Source organism: Lissotriton helveticus, chromosome 3_2 (genome assembly GCF_964261635.1).
Source record: "Lissotriton helveticus chromosome 3_2, aLisHel1.1, whole genome shotgun sequence".
Lineage (NCBI taxonomy): Eukaryota > Metazoa > Chordata > Amphibia > Caudata > Salamandridae > Lissotriton > Lissotriton helveticus.
In genome coordinates this window covers 100086131-100107767 of record NC_136062.1, presented here as the reverse complement: position 1 = coordinate 100107767, position 21637 = coordinate 100086131, and the positions used below count along the sequence as shown (strand labels likewise).

General features: G+C 45.0%; 1 protein-coding gene across 1 annotated transcript in view; it reads right to left on the bottom strand.

Annotated features, from left to right (window-relative positions):
• Positions 1-18968, bottom strand: part of LOC144826132 (protein unc-13 homolog B-like) — a 325746-nt gene extending 306778 nt beyond the window's left edge. Inside the window, exon 1 of the mRNA XM_078684528.1 lies at positions 18890-18968. Within this exon, the coding sequence (XP_078540654.1) occupies positions 18890-18911 (22 nt within the window). The 5' untranslated portion in view covers positions 18912-18968. The remainder of the gene's footprint in view (positions 1-18889) is intronic.
• Positions 18969-21637: the final 2669 nt, after the last annotated feature.

Here is a 21637-nt window from a genome sequence, read left to right as displayed (position 1 = left end):
TTCCCACAACTTCTTGGCCATACGGATACTGTCATTATACTGTTTCCTACAGGCGCTAATCGAGGCCTTAACTCTGCTCTTAAGTGCTTTGCCCAACTCCAGTCTGGCAACCCTGCACTGTTTATTAAACCAGGTCGCCATAGTAATTGGTGGTTTTCTATTAGACTTTAATAACTTGGTAAAATGCGGTTTTAACACAGTAAAGAAGGTGTCATGGATATCTGTTAGTTGGACATATAACATGCTTTTCCTATGCCACAGTACCTTTTTCAAGCACTTGGAGACCCTGCAAGCCGCATGCTCATTCTCTAGTAATTGTAAGCGAACAAGAGCTGGACGGCATTGCCTAAAGCCTTGCTGTCTTAGAAGAGGTAGTAACCATACTTTCCTTAATTCAAAAACAGCTTACAAAAAAAGAATAGGTGAACAGTGGACTGCTCTGAATGGGAGTCGCACAGACACGGGGATAGAGTTCTTGACCAGTCATTCATCTTGGGAGAAGTCACTAGTCTGTGTACAGTGCCTAGTCTAAATCTGGTCAGAAGCATTCTGTCAAATCCACTAGGGACAAAGCTTAAATAAGGTTCCATTTCCAGAGAAATGAGCCTTAACTGATGTTACATAACTGCCGGCTTAATGGCTTTATCGGCTACTCTCAATAATCCCAACTTAACAAGGCCCTCTTTGTTCAAAGTTTTTCTCAAAATTCCAGCCATAGAGCTAGGGTTTGTGTAATAATCTGGGTGTCCTAGATCTTTCATAAACCTGTGAACAAACCTAAGCCAGGGGATCTTGTGCGCCCCGTCCAACCCAATAAAATCTCGCAGGATATCTCGATTTAGGTGAGTCTGTTCACTAACCCATATCCTGTGCCAAAGGAGAATAGGCTCCAGTTTAATGAGGTCCGTTATATATGGTAGGCCAAGCTCCTCATAACACACATATGAAGACGTACCAGGAGGAACTGAAAGAATATACCTGAGGAAGGCGTTTTCCATTGTTTGTAAAGGGAGAGAATTAGCAAAACCCCAATCCTGGCCCCATAAATCACCGCTGATATACACTGTGCCTTATATATTTGCATGAATTTGCCCAGTGGCTTCCTGCCCAACTTCTCCGCAAATCTGGCAAGTGCACTAGTTGATCTACTAAAGCCAAGTTTTTTCAACTCCATTAAGCGGGTCCAAGTATCGTTCTGATTAAAAAGGACACCAAGGTATGACAAAGTTCTTGTTGATGCTAGCTTCCTACCATCCAGAAAAACGTCCCTGCCCTTATCTCTATGTATCCCTATACCACAACTCATTCGAAAGGTCTTTGAAAAATGAATACTTAAACTCAAATCAAGCATAAAAACATTAAAACTGTCCAAAACCCTATGCAAGCCATTCTGCGTGCGCGCTATTAACATCGGCATATAGCAGGGACGGTATCCGTCGCCCGCCTGCTTGAGGGAAATCTTGTCCGCTCTTTAGGAGTGCCTTGGCCAGCCCATAAGTGTATAGATTAAAAAGGAAGGGGGCAAGGACACACCCCTGCCTAACCCCTCTCTTTACAAGGAATGCTTTTGTGCACTAACCCTCCAACCCATATTTGTCGCTGGCCGACGCTCCCTCGTAAAGTCGCTGCAGAAAGGAGATAATATTGGGGTCCACCCCTAAGTCTACAAGGATCTCAAAAAGCCTAACATGAATTATGGAGTCAGACGCTGCTGTTAAGTCCACAAAAACTAAATAAAGCCTCTCTTTTTTAGCTCTTGTATATTTTCCTACAAGGATAGCCAGATTTATACTCTGTTCAATTGTACTCAGCCCCTCAGGGAAACCGTACTGAAAGTCTGACAGCACCTGGTTTTCAGCAGCCCAATCCTGTAAATGCTGCAGGACAACTCTGGGTGTCAAAATTATAGTGCTAACTAAATTCTCCATACTATAGTGTAGTGCAGTTATGTAAGAAATGTTAGATACAGAGGACCTCATTTATGAGGTTTTGCCGTAGGGAAGGTAGGGAAGCGCAGCACATCCATTACGACGCGGTGTTTACACCTCAGTACCATTACAACGCTGGTTTTACAATGCAAGTCGTTACCACGACTTGTGCTGGAGGGCGCTCTTGGCTAAGGAATAGTAGATTTACTATTTCAACACCTTACCTACTGTACGTAGGCTGGGGTGTTGGAATAGTAAATCATACTATTCCTAAGTCCAGCACCGTACAGCGCAAGTCGTGGCAACGACTTGCGTGCTAAAACCAGCGTTGTAATGGTAGTGCGGTGTAAACACCCCGTTGTATTGACATACAACCCCCCTACGGCAAAAGAAAAGGGCAGGAATGTGCTGCATCTAAAAGATACGGCACATTCCTGTACTTTTTCCCTGCGCCGGCGCACAAAGGGCTGCCTGCGCCAACGCAGGCAACTTTGCACCATGGTGCAAGGGTGCCTGAGTTGCGGGGATGATTATTTTTGTACAAGAAGGGAAACCTTTCTGTACAAAAATAATCACAAGAGGGTTTTCCTTTTTCATAGAAAAAGGAAAAACGAGGAGAAATAAAGATATTTCTCCCTGTTGGGCCTCCCTTAGGCCTCCCCTGGGGAGGCATAATCTTTTGACACTGCTTCAGATTTACGATTTCTCGTAAATCTGGGGCAATGTCAAAAGGCCATGGATGTTGCTGGGAAGGCTCCAGCAACACCCATTCCACGCCCCTTTAATGCAGAACACTGCGTTAAAGGGACTGATATTTATCTGGCAGCATTAAGCCAAAAAAGCGGCTTAGTGCTGCCTGATAAATATCACTCAGGCTTCTGTGCCACTGAACGTCACAAAAAGTGACGTTCCGATGGCGCAAAGGGCCTCATAAATGAGGCCCATTCAGTTTTATTCACAATTAGTGAATAAATAGGCCACTCGAAGTTACATACATCTATTTGTATACCTTTATCACAACTCGTCTAGGAGACAGGAAGGCTCTTTAGATTGTATTTGAGAGACTGGGTTTAGCTCACTTTGCCACCTCTACTAAGTTATGTATATCTATATTCACTTCAACTTCTGCAGGTACTGTGCATGTTTAGACTGCAGAGGGTGCTATTAGATAAGGTGTCCTTCTCAGTATGAGCTCTATTCAGAATAGGACTTCTTTTTTATTTTATGATAACACTATTATTGATGAGCATTACTTCTACTGGATCAGTATTTATCACGAGCATTACTTCTGTCTATTGTTTCACAATTGAGATGACATGAATTTAAGCAAAGTCACCATTCTAGGGTTTTATTTTAACAGATATATTTTGGGAATTACAGAGGTCTTATGGTTCCATGGAACGGTTGAAAATGATCAAGCATTAAAGACTTTGCTGGTATCAATATCAGATCTATCTATATCTTATGTTTCTGGTGCTAGGGTGCACAAATGCAAGATGGTGGAATAGTGAGGGCCAAGAATCACAACATGATCAAGAAAATTACCCCAATATTTCCGCAATTCCAGGTCAATAACAAGTTACTCTGCCTGTATTTGCTTAACTCTGAATTGAAGTCAAGCCAATAAATGGATTCATTTACATGTAAAAATGTGAGGGAACCCCTTTAACAGAACAATTGCTTGCTAGCCTCTCCACTGACACCCACTTAATTTTCTATATATGAGTAAAGAAGGGAAGTGGTTATGTGATGGGGTACGCTGATGCCTAAATGAAAAACAAAGAAAGTCATTGTCTGTTCTGGATGGGTTCGGAGATGGAAGCAGGGGAAAAACAAGGTATACAACAACAAGACTTTTCCAAAACAATATCATTTAGTAAATTGCAGTCTGTCCATGATATATAAACAATTCTATGCCAGACCAATGGTTTTTAAAGTGTATTTATCCGAAATACAAAAATATATTTAATACATCTTTTTTCTTTTACACATGAATATTCACTATACATAAATACAGGAACATATACCACAATATTTTCATGTATTTAATTGGGGAGCACCCAGATCCACACTATGAATAAACATTTACATTAAAACATAAAGTGTAACAGTGCAAATAACAGAACTCCCACACCATATTAAGACTAAAACAATCATGTACCCAAGCGACCACCATTTTAGTGTGAGAGTTGGAAAAGTGGGGCACCCAAAGATTAATTGGCGCATCTTGGCGGGTGATTTCAGAAATATGCTTTAAAAAACATAGAATGCTAAGGTATAGGCTTTTATCGGTAGCACATTATGGATAGAAGCTTGACAAAGAAAGGAGCTTCTGCAGTTAATGAGCGAGAGTCACCCCCTGGAATTTCAAATCTGTTTTAACAAGTGCTGGGCTTCCAGTCTCTCAATCTTCTGGTTTCCTCTGCTAGAGGTAAGGGCGACCCCTTCTAGCAACCATGAGGTTGCTGATGCAAGACACACCTGAGTAGTGCCTTCCAGAAAGTGGTACAAAGAGACAAAAATAGGACTGACAGCTAAAACTTTGAGATCAGCGAAGGGTTGAAGCCTAAATGCTGGAAGTTCGAAGAAGAGCTGTGCAAAAGATGGAGGCAAGAGGATGTTGGAGATTCCTAGAGGAAATCCTAGAGTCAGAAAAGGAAGAAATAAACGTAGGACAAAAATTGGACAAGGTTGTGAAAAACCAATGAAAAAATAGACTTCGGAAGGGGTTTCAGCACAAGGAAGCGTTTTTTAGCTACTCCTTATATAATGAGTGAGGTATGTCATAATCCAAGTTCACTATCTATTTGAGCTACGGTATATAGGAAATGGAAAATGAAGGCTGCCATCTAGGATTGTGAAGGTACATTTTACATTTGGTCCATAGCATGCTAAGCTGATCTGTTTTGAAGTCAAACCTGGAGAACTGTGGTGCCTCAATACAAAATGTAATATGGTGCAACTCCTGAAACATAGACTCTATCCACCTGTAGGTGGATTCAAAATTTGCGAACATACGTGACAAGAATTTTCAATTCTATTAAGGACACGGTAGTGAGGATTATGCTTTCTCATTTCTTCATTAGAAATGCTCAGCAGCCAATTAGCAAACAGTATGTAAAAAAACAAAACTACAATACCCATGAGACTTTGGGTATCACATGACATATCATAGAGTCGCCAGTATAAAACGTCACCCAGAGAATACCAAATCCTCTTTCTTTGCTGCTCTGCAGCCAGTTAAGTACATTTCTATCATGACTGCTTCATTGTGTGTTACATTGGCTACATAAATGTTTAAAATGCTTACTGTTTCACAGCTTATGTGCGCGCTTTGCTAGCGCTTTGCCTGTGCCTTGTTTCTGCCTATTTGTTTCTTGCTTTACTGCCGGTTCCTTCTTTCGCGGTCCGCGCCTTCGCTCGGGTGTTTTTTCCCGACATTGCAGGGAGCGCGCGGTCATCTACCAGGTTCGGGCGTTACGCGCCCACGCCTCCTGAACTGGTTTGAGCGGGAGATTGGGGGCAGAGACGCTCGCGCGCGGTGCGCAAGTGATTCTCGGCATTTCTTCACAGACGGCCGTTACCGCGCATGTGCGGTGGCCATTTTTAGTGGTTACCTCTGGTTTTCTCACATGGAGAGCTACAAAATATCGGCAAATCTCGCCTAACTTGCCCACAGCCTGCAATTTTGCCCCTATTTACGCCCAAAACTCAGCAAATATTAGTTTGGGCTGTACAATTTTCATAGGCTTTGCCTAGAGTGGCTCTTCTTAAGCAAGCCTTCCCTCCACACTCGAGTTTGTTGTTTACACAGGTTTTCTGCCTATGAGCTGTTGGCTTGCTTTGGGGTTTGGTCACTTTGGCCGCTTTGATTTTGGTCTCCTCTGTGGGCATTATTGTTACACTTTGTGTAAAAAAAAATGGAAGATTACTATGATTAGGATGACTACTATTATGATGATGACGCCTCTGTCTCTATGGAGCAGGATTTGGTTGAGGCTTTGGATCAGGGGGTTCAACAATCTGTCAACAAAACGCTTGTTCGCGCAATTACTCTCTTGAAACGCCATCTTTCCAAATATGCGCAACAACAGGTTGGTTGCCGTCCTCTTCCACTCGTGCTTCCTCTAAGTCTCCCAATAACCCCCACAAGTCTGATTTTCAGAAGTTAGTGAAAGCTTTATCATCTGACCGATCTTCTAGTAAGTCCTCCATGGGTGCTTCTACGTCACAGGTTCAGCTGGCTGATACGGATGAGACTCATTCCTCTTCGTTTTCTGAACAAGATGGTCCACCACCTTCAAAGAAGTCTCGTAAGGAGCATTATGTTGATGCTCCCACTCATCCTCCCCTTCTCACCTTCTCACCTTCTGAAATCATTCACCCTAATTCGTCTTCCTGGCTTTTGTCCCCGGCTGTAGCAGAATATGCAGAATATGTTCAGGCACATATTCGTCAGCCTTTGATCTGAGTGTCCGCGTCCTGATTTGGCCGACAACTTGGCTGACACTCCAGAGGTCGACCCTACCATGGTCACGTACCTTAAAAAGTATGCTAGGGACCCGAAGAAGGGTATTGACAGATCATGGCGTTCCTGCCAAGATAAAATGTTGGATTTGCTGGCTCCTCTTACTAAAATCTTGGACCTAGGGATTCAGGCCAAGGAGTCCTCAGCTCTGGTGGACCCGGACGAGCTGATTGAGTGGTCCCAAAGGGCTATTTGTCAATTGGGTAATGCCAATTGTGCGATGTCTTGCGAGCGGCGCCGCTCCATCCAAGTGGTGATAGAGTCCGATGCCAGCCGGTGGGGCTGGGGAGCCTGTTGCGGTCAATTGTTGACGGGAGGGCTGTGGTCTCAGGAGGAGTTGTATCTCCATATAAATTGCCTGGAGCTCCTAGCGGGGTCTTTTGCAAGCCGTTGCTAATCTCCTCTCCAGTCCAATTGTTGCATACTTCTCCGCATGGACAATGTTTCGGCGGTTCGGTATGTCAACAAGTTGGGGGGAACGAAGTCCAAGGTACTGAAGGGGTCGCCAAAGATTTCTGGCACTTTTGTCTCCAACGGAAGATCACAGTTATTGCAGAGTATCTTCTCAGTCGCAACAATCTGATTGCGGACTGGAATTTGCGACATCTTCGGGACTTCAGCGATTGGAGACTTCACCCTTGCATGTTCTGCTCTCTATCCCGGGTCTGGGGCCAGTGTCAGATCGACCTGTTTGCCTCTCGTCTCAACGCTCAGCTTCCCCTATTATTCAGCTGGAGACCGGATCCCGCATACCTGGCCACGGATGCATTTCTGCAGATTTGGCCATCGCTCCTGTGTTACGCCTTTCCCCCATTTCTGATGATTCCCAGGGTCCTGGCTTGCACAGAGCGTTATCAGTCAGAGCTGATTCTGATCACTCCTCTGTGGAGGGCTCAAGCTTGGTTGCCAGTTCTCGTGGAAATGTGTTGTGCAGTGCCGCTCCTTCTTCCCCAGAGGTGGAATCTCTTACTGGACCCTCTCGGCAATCCGCATCCCCTGATCGAGTCAGGCCATCTTCTCCTAGTTGCATGGCGAATTTCGGGGATCGTGGCAGGTCCCAGGCCTTTCGCGAGACGCCACCCGATTTATCAGCGAGGCTTGGTCACCCAACACTCACAAACGTTATGCAGGGGCATGGAAACGATGGTGTGGTTGGTGTGCTCAACGGGAGGTGGATTCCGCTTCAGCGGATGTCTCTCTGCTTGTTAATTTTCTGGCTTCCATAGCCTCGTCTGGTCTTGCAAATAGCCGTACGGTTAACAATTTCCATTCGGCTTTTTCCGCTGGCCATATCAATATTGATGGCAAGCCTGCGGGGGAACATCCTTTGATTTCTAAGTTGCTTAAGGGCATCCGCTTGGTGAAGCCACCCTGTCCGAAATATGTTGCATTATGGAATGTTTCCATTGTTTTGCGATTCTTGGAGGCCTGGTCTTCCAACTCTTCTTTATCTCGCAAGCAGCTGTCAGCCAAATTGACTATGCTTTTGTGTCTTGTTTCATGCTATCGAGTTTATGATGTTCGCACTCTGGACCTGGCAGGTCGCAGTTTCACGCCTGAGGGTGTTTCTTTTATCCTTTCCAGACGCACTAAGTGTAATACGTCCTCTGTCACTTATCCAAGTTTTCCCAATAATCCCAAACTTTGTGTAGTTCAATGTATTCAGAATTATGAGGTGAGTACTGCTCCTTTTCGTTATGACATGCGGGGTCAATTGTTGATTGCTCTACAGAAACCTTTTTGTCCTGTGACCCCAGCCACGTTGGCCCGTTGGGTCAGATGGCTCATAGCTGAGGCTGGTATTGATGTCTCCATATTTGGTGCACACTCAGCACATGGGGCTATGTCTTCTAAGGCTTATTCGATGGGGGTCACTTAGATTGACATCATGAAGGCTGCTGATTGGTCATCTGATTCTGTATTTAAAACTTTATATTATAAACCAATTGCACATATTGCTTCTGTTGTGGTGGATCAGCTTTGAACAAGCATAATCGGAGCCTCCGGTCCTGACATAGAATTCAAAATTTGCGAACGTACGTGAGAAGAATTTTCAATTCTATTAAGGACACGGAGGCGAGGATTATCCCACCCATATTTCTGCATTTTGCATGTGTTACCTTGTTATTAATTATTGCAACTGAAATATGCTATTTCGAATGTTGCTCCTTGTTTTTATCCCCTGGTATTGATCTTCTCAGCACACATGGAATGGGTATTACGACTCTGTATTTCTTTCCAGGTTCCGATCCTAAATAGAGGCTTCTGGCCAGTCTGCTTCTTCCTGCCTGACGGTTCTCTTCAATCTCCAGTTGTTGACGGCTTCAAGCATCCATTTCTTTATTTCCATGGATTTCTGGTGTCGCTGGTTATTCCTCTTTCGGATCTTCATATTGGACTGCCCGTTTCATTTTTTGAACTGTTTTAGTCGCCAAAGAAAGAGGATTTGGTATTCTCTGTGTGACGTTTTATACTGGTGACTCTATGATATGTCATGTGATACCCAAGGTCTCATCGGTATTGTAGTTTTGTTTTTTTACATACTGTTTGCTAATTGGCTGCTGAGCATTTCTAATAAAGAAATGAGAAAGCATAATCCTCACTACCGTGTCCTTAATAGAATTGAAAATTCTTGTCACGTATGTTCGCAAATTTTGAATCCACCTACAGGTGGATAGAGTCTATGTTTCAGGAGTTGCACCATATTACATTTTGTATTGAGGCACCACAGTTCTCCAGGTTTGACTTCAAAACAGATCAGCTTAGCATGCTATGGACCAAATGTAAAATGTACCTTCACAATCCTAGATGGCAGCCTTCATTTTCCATTTCCTATATACCTTAGCTCAAATAGATAGTGAACTTGGATTATGACATACCTCACTCATTATATAAGGAGTAGCTAAAAAACGCTTCCTTGTGCTGAAACCCCTTCCGAAGTCTATTTTTTCATTGGTTTTTCACAACCTTATCCAATTTTTGTCCTACGTTTATTTCTTCCTTTTCTGACTCTAGGATTTCCTCTAGGAATCTCCAACATCCTCTTGCCTCCATCTTTTGCACAGCTCTTCTTCGAACTTCCAGTATTTAGGCTTCAACCCTTCGCTGATCTCAAAGTTTTAGCTGTCAGTCCTATTTTTGTCTCTTTGTACCACTTTCTGGAAGGCACTACTCAGGTGTGTCTTGCATCAGCAACCTCATGGTTGCTAGAAGGGGTCGCCCTTACCTCTAGCAGAGGAAACCAGAAGATTGAGAGACTGGAAGCCCGGCACTTGTTAAAACAGATTTGAAATTCCAGGGGGTGACTCTCGCTCATTAACTGCAGAAGCTCCTTTCTTTGTCAAGCTTCTATCCATAATGTGCTACCGATAAAAGCCTATACCTTAGCATTCTATGTTTTTTAAAGCATATTTCTGAAATCACCCGCCAAGATGCGCCAATTAATCTTTGGGTGCCCCACTTTTCCAACTCTCACACTAAAATGGTGGTCGCTTGGGTACATGACCTCTCAATAAAGCATTTGTATTGTTACAACCTCTATCTTTATAAAGTTGGCATCTGTGACCAGCACCCCACTCCGAAAACTGTTCCCGTTCCACTGCCTAAAAGCAAACACCATATTTCCCCCATTGCCGTGACAAGTTAAGGAAGTTTGCATTTTTTTTCTATTTGTTGTCTACTTTGCATCCGGAAGACAAGTGATTGAACGTGCAGACAGTGTGCACATAGGTGTGAGAAGCCAGAGACTTTTCGGCAGGAGGAAATGGAACAAAGGTTAGAGCTGATTTAACCTAATCTAAATGCATCTGCTAAACTACTTCCTTGAAAGTTAACTACATGTTTATATTGAATAATTAATTCCCTCGCACCTCAACAGTGGTGGCAGTTACACTAAATTAATAATTGACTTCCACATGCGAGCGACATAGTGAAAAGGGAAGGCTGGCATGGGATTCAACTGCATTTGCATTGAGGGGCATTTTGAGGCTAGTAGCATTTGATCTTGTATATAAATTAGCTGCATTACACTTTCCTTCAGATCAACAAGACCAAGTCATACACCGGAAGGGCCAGCAGGTCAAGCAATTAACCTCAGAAGTGTCAAATATCACTTTGGGAGTGCTTTAAGACATGATCTCCATCACAGTTGAGGTTGTTGTCTGTCTTAAACAGTTAAAGGGTTGCATCAGGGGTATTAAGTCACCTGAAATAATTGTAAATGGTGGTCTATCGTGCTTTTAAAAAAGTAATGGAACTGTGATGCTGTGTGCAATGAGGTGGTGAGTGAGCATGTAAGTGTGGTCAAAAGCAAGGCTAAAAAACAAAATATTATAGTACTTTTTTCGGTCTTACACCTTCAGGTAACTACATATAAAAAAATGCACAGCTTAAAGGAAAATTAAATGCAATTTATGTCAATCAGTGTGAAATGTGGTAATGTACTTTATGAAAACTCTATTAGTTAATGAGTTGCACCAGAGAGTCACAGAATTTAAACCTGGTTGGAACAGTGGAGAATAGAGACTTGTGTATGTTTAATGCTACAAGGGCCCAGTCTGTGACATAAAGCACTGTGAATATTTAAGTAACTATTTCCATTACACACAGTATAAGATACACACAGTATAACATAGACAAAGTGTGCAAAATTATTTAAGGTTTTAAAAAAGTGCTTCCAAAATATAGATTTTAGTAATACCCAGACTGCACTTAGTGAAAATTTCGTTATAACTATCTTTTAAAAGCACACACTTCACAGCTTAGTAGGTAGCTCCCTTACAATACCTCTCAAAAAGAATAAGTCTGTGTCATCAGGAAGCTTAAAGTGATTCCATCAATTAAAGCCAATACCGGTTTCCAGACACCCTTTACATTGCCAGATTGACCAGTGGTGCACATTTACATTTCTTTCAGGGAAGCAGACACCCTGGCAAGAAGGCTTGTTTAGCTATTCTGCTCGTCCCTTGGTTTCACAGCACAGGAGACCCTTTGCCTTACACTTCAGCAGAAGCATTTCAACAGTCAGAATTAAACGTCCAAAACCAGTTTTTCTTTTTAACAATTCATAGGGGAAATGTTTTTCAAAAATTAAAAAGTATGAGGAAGTCGTGCACCTCAAATCCCACCACCCTCCTGCCCCCTCACACCCCTCCTACTGCGGCCACTGACTTTACATGAATATGCTACTTTTAGCTGAAATATATCAGGAACTGTTGTCAATTCTAATCACAGAGCACATATGAACGCACTATAACATAACCCTAAGCAATATCGCAACGGTCAGTGGCCTCAACGATCACTACTCTGCGACTATATCTAACATCTTGGATGATCTAGCCCCACTAAAACTGAAAAGAGCCCAAATCAAAGATAGAAACCCCTGGTTCAGAGGATCCCTCAACAATGAGAGGAGATCCCTCCGGCAATCTGAAAGAACCGGGAGGCAGCACCCCTCTGCCTCACACTTAAAACTTCTCTGCCAGGCCAGAAATGTCTATAACAGGAACATCTTCAATTCAAACAATAATTTTTCAGAACTGAACTAGAGAAGGCCAAGAACAGAACCCACAAGCTCTTCGAACTGGTCAAACACCAATCTAATAAACTGGCCAAAACATCGAAAGAAACCCTCAATACTCCTATTTCCTCAAAGGAATTCTTCTCTTTCTTCGCTGACAAAATCAAAACCCTAGGAATCGAACTCAGCTCCGCCACATACTCTCAACCCCTTTCTGACCTGCCTCCACCTGCTGTGAAGCCCCCACAGGCTCCACCTAAAAATCTAGCTCACTGGACCGACTTCAAAGTCTATGACGAAGACTCAGTCTCTAAAATACTCTCTTCCTTAAAACCGAATAACCATTTTAATTACCCACTCCTTTACAACTCTCTAGCTGCCGTCGCCCAATCCTTTATTCCTAGCTGGACTGCAATAATTAATGCCCCTCTCCGGCAGGGATCGATGCCTAACTCTCTAAAAGCCGGCCAAGTCCTCCCCATTTTGAAAAAGCTGTCACTGGATCCAGCTTCCCCAGACAATGTCAGACCCATCTCCAACATCCCCCTCCTTGCCAAAGTGCTGGAGAAGTGTGTGCAACAGCAGCTAAGTCAACACATCAACAACTTCCACCTACTCGACGACTTCCAATCCAGATTTAGACCTTGGCACAGCACTCAAGCCACCATGCTACACATCTCTGATGATGCCTTCCAAGCCCTTGATCAAGGCAAAATGTTTCCTAATCCTCCTAGATCTATCTTCGGCTTTCGAAACGGTCAACCATTAAAAACTACTTGAACGCCTCAAACTTAGGATGGGATTGGATGGCACTGTCCTAGAACGGTTTAGGTCCTTCCTCCTAAACTGATCACAGCGATTTCTATTCATAGGCAACCTATCTGCACCCTCCCCGGTCACGGTTTGAGTCCCTCAAGGTTCAACCCTGTCCCCCCACCCTCTTCAACCTTTACCTAAAACAGCTTGCCAAAGTGCTTTGCACTGCAAATATCTCCTTCCACATGTATGCTGATGACACTCAGATCTACATCAAAACCTCATCTGTCGTAGAGATTCTCTCCCTGAATAAAGCCCTGAAACTCGCTGTCCACTGGCTTGCCTCCAATCATCTCAAACTCAATGCTAAGAAAACTGAATTTCTCCTAATTTCCCCTCCTAACACCAACCACGAGATCCAAACATGGATTAACGCTATCACAGCCTTAAATTGCCCACCAACCATCGTGGACTTTAACCTTGATAGCAATCTGAACATGCAGGACCAAATCAATTCGGTGACCAAAGCAGCCAGATTCCACCTGAGCTACCTTAGGAAACTGAAACCATTCCTTGGTGCTCCTGACTTAAAAATGGATTTCCCAGCACTCGTCATCTCTAGACTGGAATATGGCTGCTCCACCCTCTCAGGTTTACCCAAGATATGCCTGGTACCTTCAAAAGCCTGCCTCAATGCAGCAGCTAGACTACTTACCGGCACAAGGAAATTCGGCCATATTTGGCTCCCTTTTGAGGCAAGAATACAGCTTAAGCTAGCATGCATCACACACAAGGCTTTATACTCAAACTCTGCTGCATATCTTGCACGGAAACTTGTGATTTCCGGAGAAATCAAAAATTCCCAGGCTGCCAGAGACCTCTTGCTCCAACCTGAATGCTTTTGGGGAAAAAAACGTATAATCGGGCTTTCTCTGGAGCCGCTCCAAGTATATGGAACTCTCTGCCACCTGACATCAGAAAAATCCCTTCTCTGGCCCGCTCCAAAAGGACGCCTGTAGGAGAGTAGGATTTGCTTACTATGGTTACTCCCACTTTTTTCTGGTGTTTCACTGTTTTTTACTTTAGTCTGGCTGGGGTCCTGCTATTCAGGGCCCCAGTCTAGCTGCTTCCTCTCTAAATTGATTGCATGTACTATAGGTACACTCCAGTTTGGTTACTGGGGTACCCTTGTGAGACCCTAGTATATGGTACACTAAGAACTAAGGGCATAGGTACCCCAGAGGCCTACCAAGCATGTATTATGCCCCCCTGGGAAGCCTTCCAAAATGATACCACAGGACTGCTACGGCATGCACCCCTTACTAAGATATAGGTTACCTATATCTACCCTAAATCACTGCACATAGAAACCTATCAGTCACCCCTATGGCAGGCCTGATCAATCCTGAAGGCAGGGTGCTTGGTTTTGTGTGAGAAGGTGCCCATGCATAAGCTGGACCTCTCTGCAGCTTTCTGAATCTATTCTCTGAGGCTGTTCTGTGATGCAGCCAGACCATATACTCTTAAGTGGAATTATAACCTCGCGGTAAATGCTAACTTTGCGATGGCTGCACGGAAACATGTCATGTTTGGTTCCAAACACTTTGGAATCCTACCCCCCCCCCCTCGCCGGTCCTGGCGGTAGGGGTAGAAATCCACCATTCTAGAGTGTGAGACATGTACACACCGGTCTGCCTGGTCCCCTGCTGGCCGAAACTCCAGCAGGGGAGGCCTGGACAATAGGTTTCCTGTCACAAGGAGGAGTAACCACCTCCCAGACAGGCATTAGTGGGTTAGGGCTGGGTGGGTGCACTCCAGGAGTGTTTTCAAGTCTGCACTGGGGGCACATTTGGTGTCCCAGGGCATAGCCCAGTTCAAACCGGTTGCAGGGGCAACCAGCCCCTGCTCTGGCGTGAAAGTGGACCAAGGAAATGGGTGTAGCCACCCCTCTTTTCAAAACTCTCCCATAGGTGGGTTCCTAGAGTTAGTCCAACCCCTTTCTTAGGTAAAAGTAAGAAAACCCTGGCAACAGGACTTTAGATATCCCTGGACGAAACTCTGCAACTTTATTCTGGAACTTCGACACTCTACTAAAGACTAGAGAAATCTCCCTTGGGGACAAGGAGTGACTCCCCTGCTCGGCAGGCACCAAGGAAGCATTTGACGGTCTGCATCTCCGAAGCTCCTAACAGACTCCGAAGTACCTGCAGACCAGGTAGAGGATTACAAGACTTCTCAGAGGCCAACCCAAGGCCCCAGCAAAGCAGAGACAAGCAGCTCTCGTGAGTCATGTGGAACCGGAACTCCTGGACACTATGCACATTTGCTAGTGCATTGACTTCTCGATGCCTCTTGAAGTTGTGCTTTGGGTTACTTGTAGCCCAAGCCCCGAACACAATCTGCACCGAAGATTGTAGGCATACAGTCCGCGAGTGTCCACGAGTGTTCCGTGAGCCTGCTTCTTGCATTTCTGCTTGAGGCTCCTTCGCAATCCCTCGTCCGTTGACTGGTCGGTCCTTACGATGGCAAGTCGAATTTTCCTTGGGCTTCCCTGGTTGCTCCTGACATGCCCTGACACCGTATGGTGAGTCCCTCATAACTTACTGGTCTGCATTCAAGCATTTCTTTACTTCCTGCGTGGGTTGCTGTTGCCAAGGCTTGTTGGGTCCAATCTGGGCACCGACACCGCAGCACGCGACATCCTTCATGGGACAACTTGATTCCAGATCCTCGTTGACGACGCCTCCTGGTCCTCGTGGCAGAAGAGTCAAGCTTCACCTGAAAACACCAGACATCGATGGGCATCCGCCTATCGTGCTCCTGGTAACTGGCTAGTGACCCAGACTCTGTCCCCTCTGCTTTCAGGTCCTTCCCATCTCCGATCCAGGCTTGGATCCACCCGGACACTTTTCTCTTCGACGGCAGCAGCACTTTGCAGCAGATCGCCATTGGAAACGACGACGATTCCCACACCAAAAGAAACCTATGCACTCGGCTTCCCAGGGTGAGGTAACTCGAGTACTCCCGTGCTCCCGTGGGTGTTAGCCCTAGAACCCCCTAAGTCTATAGGGGTTTGCTCAAAGTCCTCTTCTAAGTGTCCTTCATTTTTAAATTTCCAACCACGACTTTCCCCATTGAAGGCAACAGCGATACGCGGCTGTGTTCAGACACTGCACACGTCCCCTGTGGGTCCCCTGTGTCACTACCTTGAGTGGTTCCTTGTGGCCCCAGCACTTCTACAGGCTCTAGGTCTTCTTTCTAGTCAAGTTGTGGTTCTCATACCACTTTCTTAATATATGGTTTGGTACGCCCCTAGGGCTCAAAGTATATTGTGCTAATTTACTGTGTGCTATTAATTTTACATTATGTACTTTTGCCTCTAGCCTCATAAAGAGACTAGTGGGATGTGTTTAGAATAAATACATATATTTTATATATATACCTATAAATACCTGGTGTGGTTCTCCTTTCATTTGGTCATTTACGAGATTATAGACTGGTAAAACAAGCTGCTTTACGTTCCTCTAAGACTTAGCCAGAAGGCTGCTCTCCACAGCTACCACTAGGATAGTTTTCTATAAAGTTTGTCTTTAACCTATCATTAAAAAGGGTTATTTGGACTGGTACAGGTGCCAACTAGAATAGTGGAGAGCATATGCCAGGCCAACTTCTCACAACGCCAAGACCTTCCTTATGAGCAAATTCCTCGTTTAAACTTGCCCTCAACCACCACTATGACCCGGATCCACGTTTGTCTATTGCCTCCCCTCAGATGTCCTAGTCACCTCACCCAGAAACCAGGGATTGTGTATTGAGTAATGGTAAATGTAATATGTAATACTTATCTCATCTTGAGTAACTGTATATGTAATTTGTAAATATTTGCCTTTCTATCTCCTATGTATCATATATCCTGCTCCCTACTATTTTGTTTCTTCTTTTACTCGGTGATTCTATGCCTTTTGTACATTGCTATGTTGCCTGTAAAGTGCTCTGATACCCTAACGGGTCAAGTTTGCACTCTATAAAACAAAGTAATAAATAAACAAATAAGACAAAGCAAAAATGATATCAGGGAACAATACAAAAAAACAGAACGCAACACAACAACCATAGTACAAGAGAACAAAAATGCAACAAACTAATACAGCACAAAATACCACAGCATCACCATAACGAAATTCAATGCAACGAATATGCATACAAATTATTACCAAATGTTACCAACTCAACAAACGTTTTTTACAAGATGGTGATAAAAGGCGTTTGCACCAAGTATTGCCTGAAATACCACAGAAGAATAAGAAATAGCACCAGCCAAACTCATTTTTTGAGTCGGCCCATGGTACTAGGGTGAATCGGAGGGAGCAGACAGGGTATTTTTTACAGGAATAGAATGCGACGTTGTACATTGCAATGGGGCGAAAGACAAGAAACCACGAGAAAACGGCAGGCAGCAGGTACTTAGATACATAGGTGGCATTAACAGTCGCGGCTCCTTCAAAACAGACAGAGTTAGAATGAGAGCCGAAGGTTTTCGTGAAATCCCTCTCTCCCACTTCACTCCAGTGTGAGATTAAAGCGTCTTCCTTTTCCGCTCTCTATTTCCTTCTTGTAAACTCTGCTATTTGGTTAACTGCGTGAGAGCAACTGTTTGCTCAAGGAACATGCTCAGATTTGTATTTTCTGTACAGTAGTGACGACACAACAATGTACACGGAAATAAAGCAAAGCGTCAAAGTAGGATGGAGTGAGCGCAATCAATACGCTGGTTGTAAAAATAAACTGACTAGATATTCAGCAGTCTTCCCCCAGGTTCACCAAACACCAAACTCGTAACATGTGCTACACAAAAAAGATCTCTAGCTGGGAGCAGTGAGTTTACCCTCTCAGCAGACTGCCTTCACCTCAGTATTGCACAGTGCCTTGCAGCGGCTTTTGCACATGGATTTGGAACAGTCTGTATTCTGCCCAAGTGTAACCTGAACAGTCTGTACAAAGCGTGTTTCACGTCTGGAAAGCAATTCCTTATTATACTTACCATGCGTGGTAAAGGCATCTGCATGGCAAGGGCATGCATGGTAAATGCTGGAGCGTGGAAAAGGCGTGTTTAGTAAAAGCATGCTTAGTATTGTGATTCAACCCCATCTTTGTATTGGAGGGGGGTGGCAGTACCAATCTATAGCTAAAGAATGCAAAGAGGCTCTGTACAGACTGCTTTGCACTGTTCGAGTCATGACTGGAGTCTAGTCTTCTGATTAGCTTTGTGAAGGCTTTTCTGTGAGAGAGGTATGAATATTGTCCAGACCGCAAACACACTTTGCACAAACTGCTCTATGTGCGTGCCAGTGCCATGGCATTTTGTTTTTAGAGGGGAGAGGGAGCCTCATTAAGCCCATTAGGCCCAGAGTAGGCACAGATCATGTTTGCAGTCTCGAAACCAATCCAAGCCCAAGTTCTCACACAGAACTGCTTGTACAGAACCCGTCTGCATGCTGGTCACTCGCCCTCCCTCCCATACGATGTGCAGAGAGCTAGTTTGCCGTCTCAACATCCATTCCTATCACTTGCAAAGAGCAGTTGTACCAAGTAGGGAGAAAGCGTCTTACCACTCAGAAAGAACAGCCCCTACAAAGCTCATTTAAAGTCTGGTAACCAAGCCTGCTTCTCAGGCAGCGCAGGGTAGTCTGAACATAGTCTGTCTGCATTCTGGACACCCCCTCACACACAGCAGTTTGTACAAAGCGTCTGGACACTGGCATTACCTCCGATCCCACAGACAGCAATATGGCAATAATCTCATATTTATTATGCCCCCACAGACGAGTCCCTGCGTAGCACTTGTGAAGTCTGTGAATCTTCCACAGACACATTCTGTACAGAGCCTGTTGGCATTCTAGGCATGGCTCTTATCTCTCACACAGCATGTTTTCAGTCTTAGCATTGGTCACTCTTCTCACACAGACACTCTGTACAGACTGATTACACTATGGGCACCAGTGCCACCCCTCACACGCAGCAGACTGTATACGGCATGCTTACAGTCCGGGCACTAGTCCTACCCCTCACACACACAACAGCCTGGACAGGGTAGGTCTGCATTGTGCTCACTATTCCGACGCGCAGAGCAGCCTGTGCAAAGTTGTGTAACAGTCCTACCTCTCACAAAGAGCAGTCCCATGACAGCAGCAGCTCCCAGGAGGCGGCTCTTTTCGGCGGAAACAGACACTGGACTGGGTCCCGCCTGTCCGAGGTTGACATTGAAGCGCAGACGGTTCCTCCGCCCAAGATCCTCCCACAGCTTCCCCGAGAAGCCGAGGACCGGCACCGGACGGCACGTCACTCTAGAGCCGCTGAGTGGGTTCGGCCAGGCGATGTCTGAGTGTAGAAAGCGCTGAGTTTCACCTGGGGCGGGTGACTTCAGCCTCCCTCTGCAGGCGCGTGCCGCGGCAGGTGTACGCACACTGGGCTCATCATGCCTCTCACGAGCGCCGGTGACTGTACTACATTGACCGCCGCCTGGGGTCTGTGGCTCTGGAAATATGTTACAGGTACTACGGATCACGCCTGTGCAGACTTCAGTGAGGGTGACTTCGGATCACATGCATTAAAACTGCCTCACCGGGTCATAGCCCTCTATGTATAATGCAGACATTCTTACTTACTTACAGTTTCGAAAAACTCGTGGAACAACGTAATTGATTATTGGGATCTACAACAAACAAGTTTAATCACGTATTTCTATAAGCTCATTCATTGTAACCGTACTGATTGCTTTGTTGCAGGTTGTTTTCCATTAGCACTAATTTTTTTGATAACAATGTTGTTGATTTTACAGAGAAATGAGAAAAATGAAGGTACACAGTAAGTACAGCATTGTAGACAGCTTCATAACGTGGGTTTCAGCACACAGTACAGGTAGAGCAAGGTACATTGTTGTTACACTCCCTCCCTAGGGCATAGCGAACTGGACCCACAGACATAGGGGAAACACTCAGTCTAACACTCCCAGCCGTTTGCCCCAGATTCTCCGATGTTTGGCAGGGCAACCCCTGACTTCGTGTAACGAGTGTTCCTGTGTGGCGCACCAATCTACACCTCAACGCCATTTACCTAGAGAGGGCGGGGCGGGATTCTTCCACGCAGCTACAATATCGCGCTTGGCCACCACCAGAGCGGTACCCAGGAATGCCTTGTCTTCCCTGGACCCATCTAGTCCATCGGTGACAGCCAAAAATATGTTCAGGGTGTTATGTGGAACTTCCCATCCTAGTAACTCTGTGAGTTCCACTTTTAAGGCAGCCGAGTAAGGGGCATTGTGTGGGCACGTCCATACTATGTGAAAGAAATATGCGAGGTCTGAACCACACCTCGAACAGGTCAGATTGGGAATAGAACTAGCTCTGTGTAGGTGACTCGGGCGATGATGTCTTTTGAAGGATCTTTCAAAATCTGTTGGTACCATTGTTGGTTATATACATGGCTTCTGACTTCTGTCTGGATTCTCCCTTCTGTCTGGTAGGTTTCTTGAGACCATAAGACCGCCGCCACAAAGGTGGGGCGGTGGTCTTATGGTCGAAAGAAGCCTACCAGACAGAAGGCAGAAGACATGTATATAACCAACAATGGTACCAACAGATTTAGCAAGATCCTTCAAAAGACATCATGCAAGAGGTAACCATGATTGTCTCAGATGCTAAGGAACAAGGCATCCTGAGCCCCAAGGAATCAGATTACTTGATGAAGAAACATCCTCGCATACCACAGTTGTACTATTTACCAAAAGTACACAAAGACCCATCCACACCACCAGGCCACCCAATCGTGTCTTATAGTTTCTTAAAATTCGTGGGAAAACGTTATTGACTATTGGGATCTATAGCAAACAAGTTTAATCATGTACTTCTATAAACTCCTCCATTGTCACTGTACCTATTGCTTTGTTGCAAGTTGGGTTCATTAGGACAATTTTTTCATGGATAATCAATTTTATTGATTTTACAGAGAAATGAGAAAAATGAAGGTACACAGTATAGCATTGTAGACAGCATCATAACATGTGGGTTTCGGCACACAGTACAGGTAGAGCAAGATACATTAATGTTACACTCCCTCCAGAGGGCATAGCGCACTAGACCCACAAACATAGGGGAAATGCTCAGTCTAACACTCCCAGCCAATTGCCCCAGTTTGGCAGGGCAATCCTTGGCTTCGTATAACGAGTGTTCTTGTGTGGCGCACCAATCTACACCTCGATGCCATTTAGCTGAAGAGGGCGGGGCGCGATTCTTCCACGCAGCTGTTTATCGCGCTTGGCCATCACCAGAGCAGGTCCCCTGAAGGCCTTGTCTGCCATGGACCCATCTAGTGCATCGGTGACGCCCAAAAATATGTTTAGGGGGTTATGTGGGACTTCCCATTCTAGTCTCTCTGTGAGTTCCACTTTTAAGGCAGCCGAGTAAGGTGCGATGTGTGGGCTCGTCCATACTATGTGAAAGAAACCTGCAGGGTCTGAACCACACCTCGAACAGGTCGGATTTGGAATAAGGCCTGCTCTGTGTAGGTGACTGAGGGCGAGGTAGGAAGTGTGCAGGTAGTACAGCTGGACCAGGTTGAGCTTGGCCGAAACAGTTATGGTTTTTGGCGCCATCAGAGTATCCCTCCAATCATCATCCTCCAAAGGACCCAACCATGCCTCCCACTGAAGTTTCAGCCAGTCAAGGGAAGCAGGACTGTTGTTTGTTAAGGAACGATATATGTGGCGTCTCTGCCTCTCCCAACATTACCCCTCATAACCTGGGCCTCAAGGGGGCTATATTCTGGCAGTGAGGTGCGGGATTGTATATGTGTGTCTAAGGCGTGACAGACTTGCAATAGTGTGCACACAACGTGAGATTCCCTCCTCCC